The sequence below is a fragment of the Peromyscus eremicus genome, chromosome 8a, assembly GCF_949786415.1.
Source record: "Peromyscus eremicus chromosome 8a, PerEre_H2_v1, whole genome shotgun sequence".
NCBI classification, from domain to species: Eukaryota; Metazoa; Chordata; class Mammalia; order Rodentia; family Cricetidae; genus Peromyscus; species Peromyscus eremicus.
The window spans coordinates 90,542,041-90,557,812 of record NC_081423.1 but is presented as its reverse complement, the minus strand read 5'-3'; the positions used below and the strand labels follow the sequence as shown (position 1 = coordinate 90,557,812).

Here is a 15,772-nt window from a genome sequence, read left to right as displayed (position 1 = left end):
TGTTTTATTATAGGTAAATATACTTCATATTTGCTTTCAAATCTAAGTAACTATTCTATTTTCACAATTAAGATATGTAACTCTATAATTCCCATTAACTCACACTTGTAAACAAGAAGAAAAGTTCTTCAAAGTTAAAGAAAGAGCATGAAGCAAATCTTTTAAAGTTTGTTTCTACTTTCATTCAGGAGCCTAACTGTGGAAACACAGAGCCTTTTCTTAAACAAGCTAAATACTTTTATTTTTAGTTTATAATCCCTTTTCTGAACTTCATAGCAATCTCCAAAGAGAGAGAGAGAGATGTCCTGCACTCTCCTGGCTTATACACAAAACATTTTTCACAGGAAAACTAAAGCACTTAAAAGAGAAAAGGGGGCCTACCTACAGAAACCCCCCAAAGACAACTCTCCACACAATGAATCTACTGCTTGGTTCCCTTATGGAACTTAATCTATACCAGCCACACACTTTTAAAATAACTGATAATCTTAAATAGGAGACTTCTAATCTACCATGTCTTACCATATATATTTTAACATTTTGTTTAACGTTTATTTATGTTTCCCATGTAAGAATCACTTGATTGATGTGTGAAGAAACCTAGCTGTAAGGAGTCCATCACACATGGAATCCCTTAATACTTATATAAATGGTGCTTTCTTATCTTGGAAATCTGATTGTACTTGGCAAACTACGTGTAATAGAAACCATTCCTTCAACAAGAGACAACTAAAACAACATCCTGCTTGTGTCAGCACTATTAGTATTCAAAAGTGTGAATAAGCCCCACCCAGCAACCCAGGCTTGGCAAGAGCTGCTCATGAAAACAAGCCATGGAGACAGGGAATGCAGAGAAGTAGAGGGATTACAAAGGCATGAACCACATAGGGCCCTATATGAGCTCACACAGCTGACAGAATGGTATATAGAAGGTAAGAAAAGCAATGGACTCTTAAGGTAAAGATAAGACACAGGCTGGTTGTCTGGTAGGTTTGGTGAAGATGGAACCTGGAGCCTGACATAGCACAGAACAGAGATGATCTGAGGAGTGGTCCAAATTCCAAAAGCAAATCTCTCAATGCTACCTGTCATCTTTAACTACCCACATTTGATGGCCAACCTCTTTTTATGCATGGGCAAAGTTCTTAATAATGGTTCCACAGTCTTCCCCAGCTTTGAACTCTTTGATTGAGCTGTAATGACTGGCTTCACAAGATCTGTCCGTTGGCTCAACAGTGGCATGAATGTTATGGGGGTAGCCTAGTGCTTTCTGGTTTAGTCCACAGGAGGAAACTCATAGCTGTTACTATTAATCTGGCCAAGAACACATAGCTGGAGGGGTCGAGGTCCTAAAAGTGAGCCTACTACTATTATCTTCTAAATATGTATCTCTATAGCCATAAATTAGTGCAGCTTTCAGTCCTCATCGGAGAAGCATCTTTGTACAGTGGACTGCAATTATAGAGACTTACAACTGGTCAAAATCCAGAAAAAAAAAAAGTATACATCTATACATGGGACATCTGTATCACACATCCTGTCTATAATACAGAAAGTGAGTGAAGAGACTGCGTAAGCCATATGTCAGGGAGGACTAAAGCAGAACAGTGGCTTCTAGAAGCAACAGGGCTGCTGCATTAATGAACTCACAGCAGCTGTGGTTGCCTGCACAAGATCACATCAATCAACATTGCAGCAGGGATGGGGGAGGGGCACATGAGCCCAACCTCCAGCTAAGGACCTACTGACAGTTGATGCTGCTAGGGAAGGGAGAATCAGGTTTCTTCATGAGTGTGGTCTCTGGTAGGGATGGCCTTATACCCATGAACGATGGGCAGCACTAACTGAACTTAATGGGTGGGGAAGAAGAAGAGGAGAAGGTGGAGCAAAAAGAAATAATGAAGTCTGGAGGGTGACATAAAGGGGAGGATCCAGAAAGAGCAGGAGATAGGAACTGGGGGATGACTATGATAAAAAAATATTGTATGAATGTATGAAGTTTGTAAATGTATGTTTATTCTCAAAATATAAAAATGTTATATAACAAAATAATAATGTGAATATACATACAAGTAATATTATATAGATGGAACAGGTTGTTTTACATATTTAGGAATACACACACACGTATATGTGCACACACACATATGTATATAACAACAACTGATGAAAAAAGAGGCTGTGAATTTGAAAGACGGCAAGAAAGTTTTATGGGAGGACTTGGAGAGAGAAAAGAGGAGGGTGGCATGATGTAATTATAATCTCAAAAAAATGAAATAATTAAAGGATAATAAAAATAATAATGGGTCCCAAGATTACCTTATCCTGGGCCTTTCAGTTCTTTTACATATTTTGATAAGCCATTATTTACCTTGTTACCCAAACCAGATAAGGACACATACACATAAAAACACACGCATGCACACACATACACACACACACACACACACACACGTACACACACACATATGCACAGGCACACACTTTCAAAGAAAATTAAAGGTTAATTTCTGATGAGTAACAATGCAAAAATTCTCAATAAAATACTTGCAAAAATTCAATTACCACATTAAAAAGATCATGCACAATGATCAAGTTGTATTTGATCATGAAGATGGTTCAACATACATAAATTAGTAAATGTAACACATCACATAAGAGGACTCAAATATCACATAATCATCTCAATAGATTCCAAAAATCATCACACATCTCTTCATAATGAAAGTCCCGAAGAAATTAAGAATAAAAGACATGTATCTCATGATAAGAAGGGGTATATACAACAAACCTATAGGTAATATTATATCAAATGGGTAAAAACTTAAAGTATTTCTGATGAAATCAGGAATGAAACAATGGTGTCCACTGTCTCCACTGTTATTCAACAAATGTTAGAAGTCTTAGAACAATAAGACAGAAAGGAAGGTCATCTATACCTGCAGACAATATGGCCTTACGCATTGGAGACCATAAAGATACTACCAGAAAAGTTTCAGCACTGATAAACACTTTCAGCAAAGCATCAGGATCCAACATCAACAAATAAAAACCAGTAATTTTCCATCTCCCCAAAATGAGCTTGCCAAGAAAGAAGTCAGGAAAACAATCTTATAACAGCTTTAAAAATAAATAAAATAATGGGAGTAAATCTAACCAAGTGAAAGACACCTACAATGAAAACTTTAAAACGGTGAGGAAATAAATTGAAGGAGACACAGAAAGACTTCACAGTCTCATGAATGGACAAAATACCATGACAATGGTTATGTCTAAACAAGCAATCTACAGATTCAATATAATCTCTGCAATTCCAATGAGATTATTCATGTACATAGGAAAAACAACCCTAAAAAGACCCTGGATATTCAAAGCAATCCTGAGCAAAGAGAGCAACGCTGGATGTCCCACAATGCCTTATCTTAAGTAACGCCACTGAGCAACAGTAACAAAAACAAACAAACACTAGTGGAACACGATAGAAGACCCTGAAATAAACAGCTCCAGAAACTGAATTTTTTACAATTATGCCAAAAAACAGAACATAGAAAAAAAAAGACAACCTTGCCAACATATGGTCCCGGGAAAACTGGAAGTCCACACACAAGTAGAAGAAAACTAGATCCCTAGCTCTCATCCCATCCAAAAATCAACTAACTAGATTGAAGACCTTAAACTCTGAAACTGCTAAGAGGAAAGCATAGGGAAGAACACTTCAAGATGTAGGCACAGTCAAGGACTTGATGACGAGGACTCCAACAGAGTGGAAAATAAAACCAAATGCTGACAAACAGGACTATATGAAATTAAAAGCCTTCTGCACAGAAAAGGGGGCAACCAAGGGAAGAGACAACCTACAGAATGGGGGAACATCCTTGTTAGCTTGTATCTGATGGAAAAGTAACATGTAGACTATATAAAGAACTACCACATGGTTCAGCTTTACTTCTGGGTATATATTCAAAGGACTCTAAGACAATGTACCATAGAACTACCTGCATATCAATAGTTAGTGCCGCACTGTCCACAACAGCTAAGTTACAGAATAAGTCTCAGTGTATGTCAACAGAAAGATGAATAAAGAAATGTGGTGTACACAATGGAGCTGTGTTCGTCCACGAAGAAGAATGAAATGTTGTTTGCAGAAGAACGTATACAATTAGACATTGTCATATAAGTGAAATAAGCCAGACTCAACAAGACAAATTTATATTTGTCACATTTCTGAATCTTGACTTTAGATACAGACACAAAGTTGTGTGTGTGCATGTGCAAGTGTATGTGTATTGACATGAAAGCTTAAAGGAATTTGTCTGAGGGAATGAAGGAGACTAGCAGGGGGTGAAATGGGCAGAAAGGAGACTATGTGGAGTGAATAGGTCCAAAGTACACCATGAAACCAGTCACTATGACTCTGAATATATGTTCATAAAATTTTTAATAAGTAAAAAGTAATAAAAGAAAAACATGCTATCTGTGGAAAAATCATAAAAGGTGATTTCTGCCTCTTATGATATAACCAAGTGTTTTTTTTCTTTTCTTTTCTATCAGCATGCCACATTACGTGGTCCACAAAGGTGTTCTCTCTTCTTTCATCCACAGCAGTGCCCGTTTGTATCTTTCCCCTTTCATTTCTTCAGCTTTAGCCAGTTTTGATCATATTTCTAAACAGTTATTGGGGTTGCCCTGATACTCCTGTTTCCTTTCATCTAAACCTTCACTGTTCACGCTTCTCTCTACTCTTCCTCCTGCTTCCATGGACAAATGCTTGCTTACTCTTTATCAGTTCTGAGGGTGAAATTGGGGGTGCTGGCTTAAGAATGTCTTCTTTGGACATAGGTGCTTCAAGCTATAAATTCTTTCTTTATTCACTACTTTACCTAAACTGAATACATTTTCATATGTCATATTTTTTGCTTTAAACCAGTTCAAAATATTCTTATGTTCTTGGTTTTATTGTCTTTGACCAATGAATTACTTTTAAAAGTCTGTTTAATTTTCAGATATTTGAGTGTTTCACATATTTATTTTATCATTTATTTCTAATTTATGATAATGTGGCCCAAGAAACATACTTAACATAATTTTAATCCTTTTAAATTTATTGAGACTTGTCTTGTGGCCAAGCATATCATCTGTCCTAGAGAATGTTTCATGAGTGCCTGCAGTCACTGGGTGTGGTGACTAAAATCACCACCCAAGCCTCAGATTACCCAAGAGGCACAACCAAAACCAATGCAGCATGAGAAAACTTTGAAACTCAGGAAAATGAAATTTTCCCAAAGAAAATGAGATAAGACCTTTGCTCTGAAATCAATTCACTTGATCTGTGAAATGAAAAGAAGCCTCAGCATCCTCTACGGTATTCTAACAGAACTCAGTAGTTAGAGGGCATTCAGTACAGACTTTTCTGTTTTTTATATTCTTTCCTTCACAGGACTTTGAAGGATCCATTTGTTGAGAATTATTAATAACCAAATACCTTTGATTGCTCAGCAAGATTCCATGTTATTTAATAGCTCTTGCCCATCTTTTCATTTGCTGGGTAGCATTTGAACTGCTGAAGTTGGGACATTTATGAAGAAAGTTGCTGTTAACATTTGTGCATAAGTTCTTGTCCCCACCTATTTTTATTTCTCTTCATTAAATACATAGAATACCTGACACACAGTATGTTTAACTGTTTAACTGCAATCTTCCAAAATTGTAACACTATTTTTCATGTTTTCTAGCAACAAATAAGAGCTGCAACTGTATCACATCTTTGTCAACACTTTATATTGTCTACTCATTTTTATCATCTAATCCATTCTATGTATAGAAGGGTGGCATCTCATTTTTGTTTTAGTTTGCATCTCATTAGTGAGATGTTCAGCATCTTTTCATGTGCTTACTGAACATTAGTACATCTTCTTTGAGGTGTCTATTCAATTCTTTGCCTACTTTTGATTGGGTCATTTGTCTTTTCATTGAGTTGTATTAATGTCTTTCATACTTTAGACACAAATTCTTTGAAATGTAGAAATTAAAACATTTTCTCTCATTCTCTAGCTTTTCCTTTTGTTGTCATTTATTGGAGTCTTTCAAAGAGAAAAACCCTTTAATTTTGTTGAAGTCAATGTGGCAGTTTCAATTGAAATTGAATTTCCATTGTGGTAAACAGTATGTCTTCTTTGATATGTCAAGTTTTAGAAATAAAATGAAGTTTTGTTTATGGTCTACCGAATTTTGTAACTGATTTACAAGAGTAAAGATTTAATATGTTGTCTGTACATGCTAGAAAGTAGAAAATTTGTCTGGTTCATGCTCCTTGATCTAATAGACAGAGAAAAAATACCGGCCACAATAAAAATGCCCAGCAACTATGATCTCTCTACACATCCCTAACACCTTTCCAAACATGTGAACTGATCACTCCTGCCTTTGACACACAAACACACGTCCTTTGGTCTAGTTTAATGATTTGTATTAATTTTAATTTGTATGATGCTCTATTACAGTCATCCTTTATTTTCCTTGAAAATAAATGACACATTTTCATCATCCTTTTAACAAAATATTTGGTTAATTTTATTTTAGTCATGCCTTTTGTAAAAGCAATTTGTGGATTTGTCTGTTAATTAATACTACTCATTAAGCAGAAAAAGTTAGCCTATTAATGTTTACTACTACAAGAGTATACTTTGTTGTACTCTGAACATTGCATTGTCCTCTGCTCCTGTTTTTTTGTTTGTTTGTTTGTTTGTTTTGTTTTGGTTGTTTTTGTTTTTTTAACAATATTCCCTCTCAGGTTCTGCAATTACCTTCTCAAGATATTTATGAAAATGTGCATCTTGATAATTAATGGTATTAGTACCCACATTTTGTTGAAATAATAAACTGGCCTAAACCAGTATTCATACTTCAACAAAGAGTTGAGTTGGTCCAAAGGAACTTCCACATACAGTGTGGTGGTTGGGCAAGCAGGTTGTAACTTAACCTAAGAGTGGTGGTTGGGCAAGCAGGTTGTAACCTAACCTAAGACTACAGGCCATAGGTGAGCAGCAGAGCAACTGTGAATCACAACAGCCACCCATTAGCCAACCACTGGCTGAAGGCTCCCGTGTTATACCCAAATAAGGAAACTTGCAAAATGTACCAAGCAGGAAATAGCTGTTGGTCACTTCTGGCTCATTGGCTATAAAGCAACCCACCACATTATAAGACTGAGAAAAAAAATCTGAACCATTTTTATTCTACCATGGTGCGTGGTTCTATAACCTTTTTTTTTTTCTTTTTTTATGATCAAAAAAAGTTACAAAGTTCAAGTGGTCTCGAAAGTCTCAATTTCTTTTCCTCCTCTTAAATTTTTTTCTATCTTTGTTGTGGTATATTTATTTACACTGTAAAGATGCATCTCTGTCTAATGCACCTTTTGATTGGTTTAATAACTAAATGGCCAATAGCTAGGCAGAAGAGAATAGACAGGACTTCTGGAGGCAGAGAGACCTCTAGATTAGGAGAGGCAATAGTTCATCAAACCACATGGTCATTCCTGCTGTGAAATGTCTTTCTGTATGCTGTGAATATGTGTTGCTCTGATTGGTTGATAAATAAAGCTGTTTGGCCAATGGTGAGGCAGAATGAGGTTAGGCAGGACATTCCAACTGGGGAGAGAGAAGAAGAAAGAAGAGTGGGGTAGACGCTGCAAGCTGCCTCCATGAAAAGATGTGAAAGAACTGGTAAGCCACGAAGCATGGCAATGCATAGATTAATAGAAATGGGCTGAGTTAAGTTGTAAGAGCTAGCTAGCAAGAAGCCTGAGCCAATAAGTCATAGAATGGATAATTAATATAAGCCTCTGTGTAATTATTTTATAAGTGGCTGCGGGACTGTGGGGCCAGGTGGGAGTGGAGAAAATTATGGCTACACATTCCATCTAAATTAACTTATAAGACTAACAAATGTCTTTCATTTGATCAGATATAAACTGTAAATTTCAAGGCAGTTAGCTAAGATGATCCAGCATCATAGATTATTCCAGCTAGAACTTCAGATAAGCCTTGCCCTTTCCCATCACACCAAGGCTTGACAACAGCTGGCTCTCGCAGGACTTGACCTTTATCTCAATTTATTCAGGGTCCCCTAAAGATGCTGTCAGCCCCAGACAATGGAAGTAATTTTAGGAACATGAAGCCCACATTTCCAAGAGGTGGTGTGAGTGGTTTTTGGTCATTCAGTGAGTTATGGATATTTGTCATTGATTAGGGGGGTTGATTACAAGTTGTTATTGGTCATAGTAAGAGAGGAAATCAAGCAAAGGAGATTAGATTCAGGGATCTCATTCTGAAAAGAAAAAGGTGGGATATAGGAATGATAGGATAAAAGTGTAGATTATTGAATCTACTTTCCAACTAAAAAAAGCAACTACTAGTCTCAAATATTTTACATTAGTATGAATTTTTGTATACCGATACAAATTTAAGTATTTTTGTTATACTGTATAAATGTTTCTATTCTTATTTAAGATATTGTACCTATATAGCTCATTTAAAAATATAGTATAAAGTTATAGTCCTTGAAAGCTATTTAGGATAATAAAGACAGCTTAGTAGTTAGTCATCTATAACAATCAAATTTATAGTCATGTCAGTTATGTTTTCAAGGTTAAACAGAGATATATTTTAAATAGATATATGGTCTTCAAACACTTTAGAGACATACAGTATATGGAATTTAAAATGTTTTAATAGCATAAGGCTTTTCATGACAGTGAGACATGTCTGCTCCTGGAAGCACCAATTTACTTCAAAAACAGATGATGGGCATCAAAGAACCTCCATAGTTTGCTTTCAATGTGGCAAAGCTAGCCACCGGGAAAGGAACTGCCCTTGCCTTGACTGCTGACAGTATGTTGTCCAATTTGGACAAGCAGACACAAAAGAAGACAACTACTGACCTTTGCCAAGACAAGGTAGGACAGTCCTTCAAAATTCCTGCTTCACAAAAAGTCTGTCTGATATTCTAGGCCTGTACACCAAAAATGGATGTTTCAACATTGCAGAGGAACCTTGGGTGACTGTCCAGGCAGCCAGATGTCTCTGTTGTTTCTATAGTTTTGAAAGTTGTTTGCTCTGCACTTCATATTTACCCAGGTAATATTTTATCCTTCTCTAGTATCTGATGGGGATTGAAGACTAGATAATTATATTTTTTTCTTTGTTACCAAATTCAGAAAAAGAAACTCACAAAAGAGGTGTAAAGGTATAAAGTTGAGAGACATAAAAGCTTAAGTGGTTTATCTGAGAACATGTTTTGAGGTCTAAAAAGGTTGTTTTGGGTTGGTAATATAAGTTAAAATAGAAAGTGAATTAGGTACAAAATGTTGGACTCATCAATATAGGATAGATAATAGAGTAATTTCTCCAAATATGTCAAATACAAAAAGACTGGACATTGTGAATGTAATCCTTACTTGATAATTGTTCCTATTGTATATAGTTTTACTATGTTAGAGTTAAAATCCTTTCCTTTTTAATTAGGCAATAAGGGGGAAATATTGTGAGACATTTGATTACACTGTAAAGATGTGTCTCTGCCTAAGGTGCCTTCTGATTGGTTTAATAAAGAACTAAATGGCCAATAGCTAGAGAGAAGAAAATAGGTGGCACTTCCAGCGAGAGAGAGGATTCTGGGACAAACAGAGACAGAGAAGCCAGTGAGACACAGAGCAAGTGGGACATACAGAATAGAAGAGAAGTAAAAGCCAAGTGGCAGAACATAGATTAAAAGAAGCAGGTGAATTTAAATTGTAAAAGCTAGTTGGGAAAAAGCCAATGCTAAAGTCCAATCTTCCATAATTAATAATGCATCTCCCTGTCACCATTTGGGAGCTGGCAGCCCACAAGAAAGGCTAGCTACATATCTTTGAAACAATGTTAACAAAGTTTTAATTTCTTTTTTTAATATTGGGTGTGTACATGGTGGGAAGGGTATGTATAAAGGTCAGCAGATAACTTTGTGGTGGTTTGCTCTCCTCCCATCTTTATGTGGGTTCCAGGAAGCAAACTCAGCTCTTCAGGCTTTAGACCTGAGCTATCTCACTGGCCTCTTGGGTTTTGCCTTTTTTTTTTTTTTTTTAAAAAAAAAGAGACAGTGATTCTCTATGTAGCCTTGGTTGTCCTGGAATTCATTGTGTAGAGCAGGCTAGTCTTGAAATCATCTGCTTCTACTTCCAGAATACTAGGTTTAAAGGCATGCACCACCACACCTGGCTCCAGGTGGTTTCAAAATTACTTTAAGCTATGTTTCTCTAGTTTTAAGAATCTTATGAGTTTCACATATTAGTGATAAAGCATCTTATATACTTTGGTCTTCTCACTATCCACCAATCTCTTTTTTCCCCCTACTGCTCTGCTGATGCCCAAACTCAGGGTCTCAACCAGGCTATCCAGTGTTGGACCAGTGAGCTATTTCTTCCAGGTCTATGAATCTACCTGTTAATCATCACTAGTGTAATGTAGAGATTTCATTTTAATTTGTTAATGGGAGGACTGTATGTGTCTCTGTCTGTATTGTGTGCATATATGAGAGGGCTGTACATGTAGGTGCACAAGCAAGTAGAGATTAGACCATGATAACAGGTATCTTTCTCAGTCACTTCCCACCTAAAAGTATTTTTATTATTTTCCATGTGGATGTTTTGCCTGCATTTATGTCTATACACCATATGTATACAGTGTCCCTAGAGGCCAGAAGAGGGTTCTCTGGAACTGGAAATAGAGCAGACTGTGATCTACCATGTGGGAGCTGAGAATTAAACCCAGGTCCTTTTGAAGAACTGCCAATGCTCTTAATGTCTGAGCCATCTTTGAAGCCCTACCTCCACTTTATCTTTTGAGACAGGGTCTCTCAATGAACCTAGAGCTCACCAACTCAACTAGCCTGGGTGACCAGCAATCTTCAGGGATTTGCTATCTTTGCCTTCTCCCCATGCCTGGGCCCCTGTGCTAGAACTATGAAGTGTGTTACCCTGTATGGCTTCTACATGGTTGACAGGGGTCTAAATGCAGGGCTTCTTGCTTGTGTGGCAAGCACTTTACAGACTGAGTCATTTCCCAGCTTGTTCAAGTTTTTAAATTTGTATTTTATAACATACATACCTTCATTTTGGGAAATCAGTTCACTTCATATTCTTTTTTATAATTTAACATCATTTAAATTCATTTCTACTTTGATGAATCTTTACCTCACCCTTTATATGATGGTATCCCTATGTGTGGGAAGCTTGTACTTTATCTCTAAATACTTGTCGTCATGTAATGTTTTTTACAAAAGAAGGGGTGTGTGTGTGTGTGTGTGTGTGTGTGTGTGTGTGTGTGTCTGTGTGTGTGTGTGTGTTTCCTATTACCTTGGTTACAGATTAAATTGAAATGTAATTTTTCTCCTCTCAAACTGTGAACCTCTACTCTATTATCTTTCTAGTTTTGTTACTGGTATCATAATGCCTGGACAGTTATATAATATATTTGGAGGTTCAATTCTTTTTCCAGGATATATCCAAGCTTCATTGCAGTATTTATATTTTTTTTAAATGTGGCCCCTATAAAGGTTCTATGCTCCTTAAACTTTCCTTCATTCTACCATAGGTCATTTTCAGAGCTATGCTTTTACCCTGTGAATACTGAATGCAGAATCCTTTTCTGGTTCTACAGAGTGTTCCTGAGATTCCATTATTTGACTTTTTGTCTCCTTCTTCTTCTTTTTTTTTCATCGAGACAGGGTTTCTCTGTTTAGTTTTGGTGCCTGTCCTGGATCTCGCTCCATAGACCAGGCTGGCCTCGAACTCACAGAGATCCGCCTGGCTCTGCCTCCCAAGTGCTGGGATTTTTTGTCTTCTTAATCATTTGTGAAATTTGTGACCTTGTTAGCATTACATCATCAGCTCTAAGTGCACTTAGTGACCCAAAGTTGACCAAAACATCTTTTCTCAAAAAGTTGTCTGACTGGCCTAGGCACTGTCAAACAACAGCCTGCAATTGTTGGCGGTCCATTTACATACTCTTTCCTGGAGAGCTTTCTTTTTTGATATTTTCTCTAGTCCTTTCATTTTGAGCCTATCAGAGAACTTCCTATTGGCTCTATGTGTATCTGGACCAGATACACATCCCAGGGCCTGATGGAGCAGGAACTGAAATTCACATCCATAGAGCAGGGATGGACAGTCTCTGCTTCCCAGCACAAAGCCCCCCAAACTTAGCTTTTGCCAGGCAGCAAGCTGAAAACAGAAAAACAGAGACCTCCAACAATATTCCCAGGGCACAATCCCACACACTAGCATTAGTAGAAGTCAAAACTGAGAAAGTTATACCAATATAAACAGTTTCAAACTGTAAAGCCTATAGGCTTTGTTCAGGGCCATTTCCAACATTCTAATGTGCTTGGCACTGTTAAGGGAGACACCTGTAGCTGAAGTGAAACACATTACTACAACATGCTTCTTTAGTAATTGTGCTGCCTAATTTCTATGTCAACTTGACATAAGCTAGAATCATTTAGTAAAAGGGAACCTCAGTTGAGAAAATGCCTCCATAAGACTGGGCTGTAGGCAAATCTGTAGGGCATTTTCTTAATTAGTGATTGATGGAGGAGGACCCAGCCCATTGTGGGTGGGGCTGCTCATGGGCTGGTGGTCCTTGGTGCTATTAGAAGGTAGACAAGCAAGCCATGAGGAGCAAACCAGTAAGCAGCCCCTCTCCACAGCTTCTGTCTCAGTTCCTGCCTCCAGATTCCTGTCCCATCTGAATTCCTGCTCTCATTTGCCTTCAATGATGAGTTGTGATATAGGTGTATATGATGTCCTCCTTAAGTGGCTTTTAGTCATAGTGTTTCATCACAGCACAGTGCCCCTAACTATGACAGAAAGTACTGTAATCTAAATATACTTACTAGAAGGAGCTGAAAATTAAACTTTGGTCATCTTCATATGGTAAAATATATTTACCAATAAAATCTACTAATTAAACATAGGACACAAAAATATAACATTAAATATAACAAATCAAATGAGAATAATAGATAAAAGCTTACTTAATACTTATATAATCTTTTCTTTTAAAAATTTATTCTTTGAGAATTTCATGTGGATACAATTACATATTCTTTCAATAAAAGTATCAATATATACACATAAATATATACTAAAAATCCATATTATATGGACATTATATATACATAAAAATGTTAAATTTTTCTTATGTAATGAAAAGCTATTGTATTTTTTACATAAATTACAAATAGAGATTATATATAAAACAAAATAAATTGAAATAATTTACAAAAAATTAGTTTCTTAGAGCTAGAAATAACGTGAGTAGACATGAATAAAAAAATTAAATTAGACCTCACCTGTAATATTTTAGTTTGCATACACAGTGTTAACAATTCAGATTCTTCATAATACTTAGACCGTTGTAATAATTTCCTTTATTATTTCGCAAATGTCCAATTTTCTCACAAAAACTTAACCTTCAAAAACTGGAGACAATCTATTTCCTCTTGAGTTGCCCATTGAAAGAATCTGTTGTGACTGATTGCTAAAACAGTATTTACGGAACATTCAGAAACACAGACCCAGTCAAGTTGATCCCCTGCTCTACAGAAGCCAACATGTGGTGACCTTCTCCTGGTACGTTCATCCATTCCCCCAGGCAAGATGCATTTTTGTCATTACCACACTTCATGAAGGGACTTGAAGACTTTGAAATGACCATTCTGGCTTCAAAGATGAATCAAGGGATCATATTCCTTTTCATTCTCAGTCTCTGACTCAGCTCTACTGCTACTTTTGACAGAGCCTGGAACCTGCCATGCAGATAGGCAGGCCAGGAACTTATAACTATGCCCAATCCTTATTTTTAATTCCACATACTCATGTGAGCTTGTGTGTGGGTATCTACATGGGAGTCCAGTTCTTATGGAGGCAGCTGGATTCCTTGAAGCTGGAACGACAGCCATTGTGAGGCACCTGATGTGGTGTGTGACAGTGTGGGTGGTGGGAACAGACCTCGGGTCCTCTGCAAAGGCAGTATGTGCTTTAACTGCTGAGCCGTTCTCAAGCCCTCACAAAGCTTTTTAAAAGGGAAATCCTTCTGAAGATGAGTGTGTCTTACCTGCTCTTTCATCTCAGCATAGATCTTCTCAGAGTTCACTTCCACCTGCCGCTTAAACTCCTCCAGGGCAGCATCCGCCTGCTGGGCCTGAGACCTCTGAACCTCAGTCACGCGGCTGAGCTGCTCCTCCTTCTCCCTGCAAAGTTCATAAAGCTCCAGAGTTACATGGGAAAGGACGAAGAAGGGACTGGAAGGGGAAAATGGAAAGGGGAAAATGCTGTGACTATATTTTAATTTCAATTTTTTTAAATTAAAACAAAAACAAAAAAAGGAACTAGGCTTCAATAAAAGAACAAAATTAGCTCTCTCTAAAACAAAATTCAAATTGCATTTTCTGATCCATATTCTATAAAACTTTTCTTTCAAAAGCTGACAATTGAGCAATACATCTGGGTAGGGGAAGGGACAAAAACATACAATATGTATTTTGATGAGGATATAACTACATTCAAAGATTCCCCTAAAAGCAATCTATATGAAACTATGTATCTCTACCTACAGTTGACAGATAAAATGTGGTATAGCTATACAATAGAGTATTACTAGGCCTAAAAAGTAGGAACATTTTTATATATAGTATAAAATGGAGATTTTATATATATATGCATATAATCTTCAAAATATTAAAGGAAGTAAAACAAATCAGTCAAAAAAAAACACATGTGATCCCATTTATGTAAAAAGTTCAGAACTGAAAAGCCTATATTCAGGAAATAAATCTGTTGCTGGGGACTATGGGAATGTGGGGCAGAAGATTGGTTACTTAATGCATATGTAGTTTCCTTTGAGTCATGAGTATAAAATGAAATTGGATGGTGGTAATAGTTACAAATTGCTGTCAAAAATCTATTAAATTATGCTTTTTAAACAAGTGAGTGTAATGGTACATGAGTTCTACTGCAGTTTTAAAAATGCACGTCAGGTAGAAAGACACATGCATACCATCCGTTGTCCTATAGATGGTCAAGGCAACAGAGCCATACAGAGGCCAAAGAAAGTTTTACTAGTTCCCTTGCCTAAAACTGACAGCCATAGCAACCATTCATACATCATACTGAAGCTGTTCACTCAAAAGAGAGTCACAAAGCAACAGAACTCTCCCCATGTTGATAGAAGAAAAATAAGAAGCTGTTAATTTACAATGCATTCAACTTCTGAAGTTCTGACTAGGCTCTGTGCATTGAGCAAAATATTTGTGTATATCATTTTTCATTTCTCATCACAATAAGCCCATGTGAGAGTAACTTTGTCCTTCCTCTTTCAGAACAGGAAACTGGGGCTTGAACACATTTCTAAGGTGATCTTCCTGTGAGAGTTCAAGCCAGGATAGCATGGCTGAGGTGGGCTTTCAGAGTGCCTGCTGGTGGCCGCTTCACTGTGCTGCTTTCCTGATAAACTAGGCTATCTTCCCTACTGGGTAGTTCACATAAACACACAAAACTGCCTATTCCTAACTGTAACAATGACTAATGTCCGAAGATAGAACACTTAACTCATGTAAATCAATATGTGAATTTTATTTTATTTTATTTTTTGTTTTTGTTTTTTTTTTTTGAGACAGAGTTTCTCTGTGTCGTTTTGGTGCCTGTCCTGGATCTTGCTCTGTAGACCAGGCTGGCCTC

The 15,772-nt window shown here is 37.0% G+C and overlaps 1 protein-coding gene and 1 long non-coding RNA gene across 2 annotated transcripts in view; one reads left to right on the top strand and one right to left on the bottom strand.

Moving 5' to 3' along the window:
- Positions 1-15,772, bottom strand: part of Cep112 (centrosomal protein 112) — a 423,208-nt gene that overhangs the window by 260,064 nt on the left and 147,372 nt on the right. Inside the window, exon 18 of the mRNA XM_059272022.1 lies at positions 14,151-14,286. Within this exon, the coding sequence (XP_059128005.1) occupies positions 14,151-14,286 (136 nt within the window). The remainder of the gene's footprint in view (positions 1-14,150; positions 14,287-15,772) is intronic.
- LOC131917887 (uncharacterized) overlaps positions 1-15,772 on the top strand; it is a 57,966-nt gene that overhangs the window by 2,942 nt on the left and 39,252 nt on the right. The window lies entirely within an intron of this gene.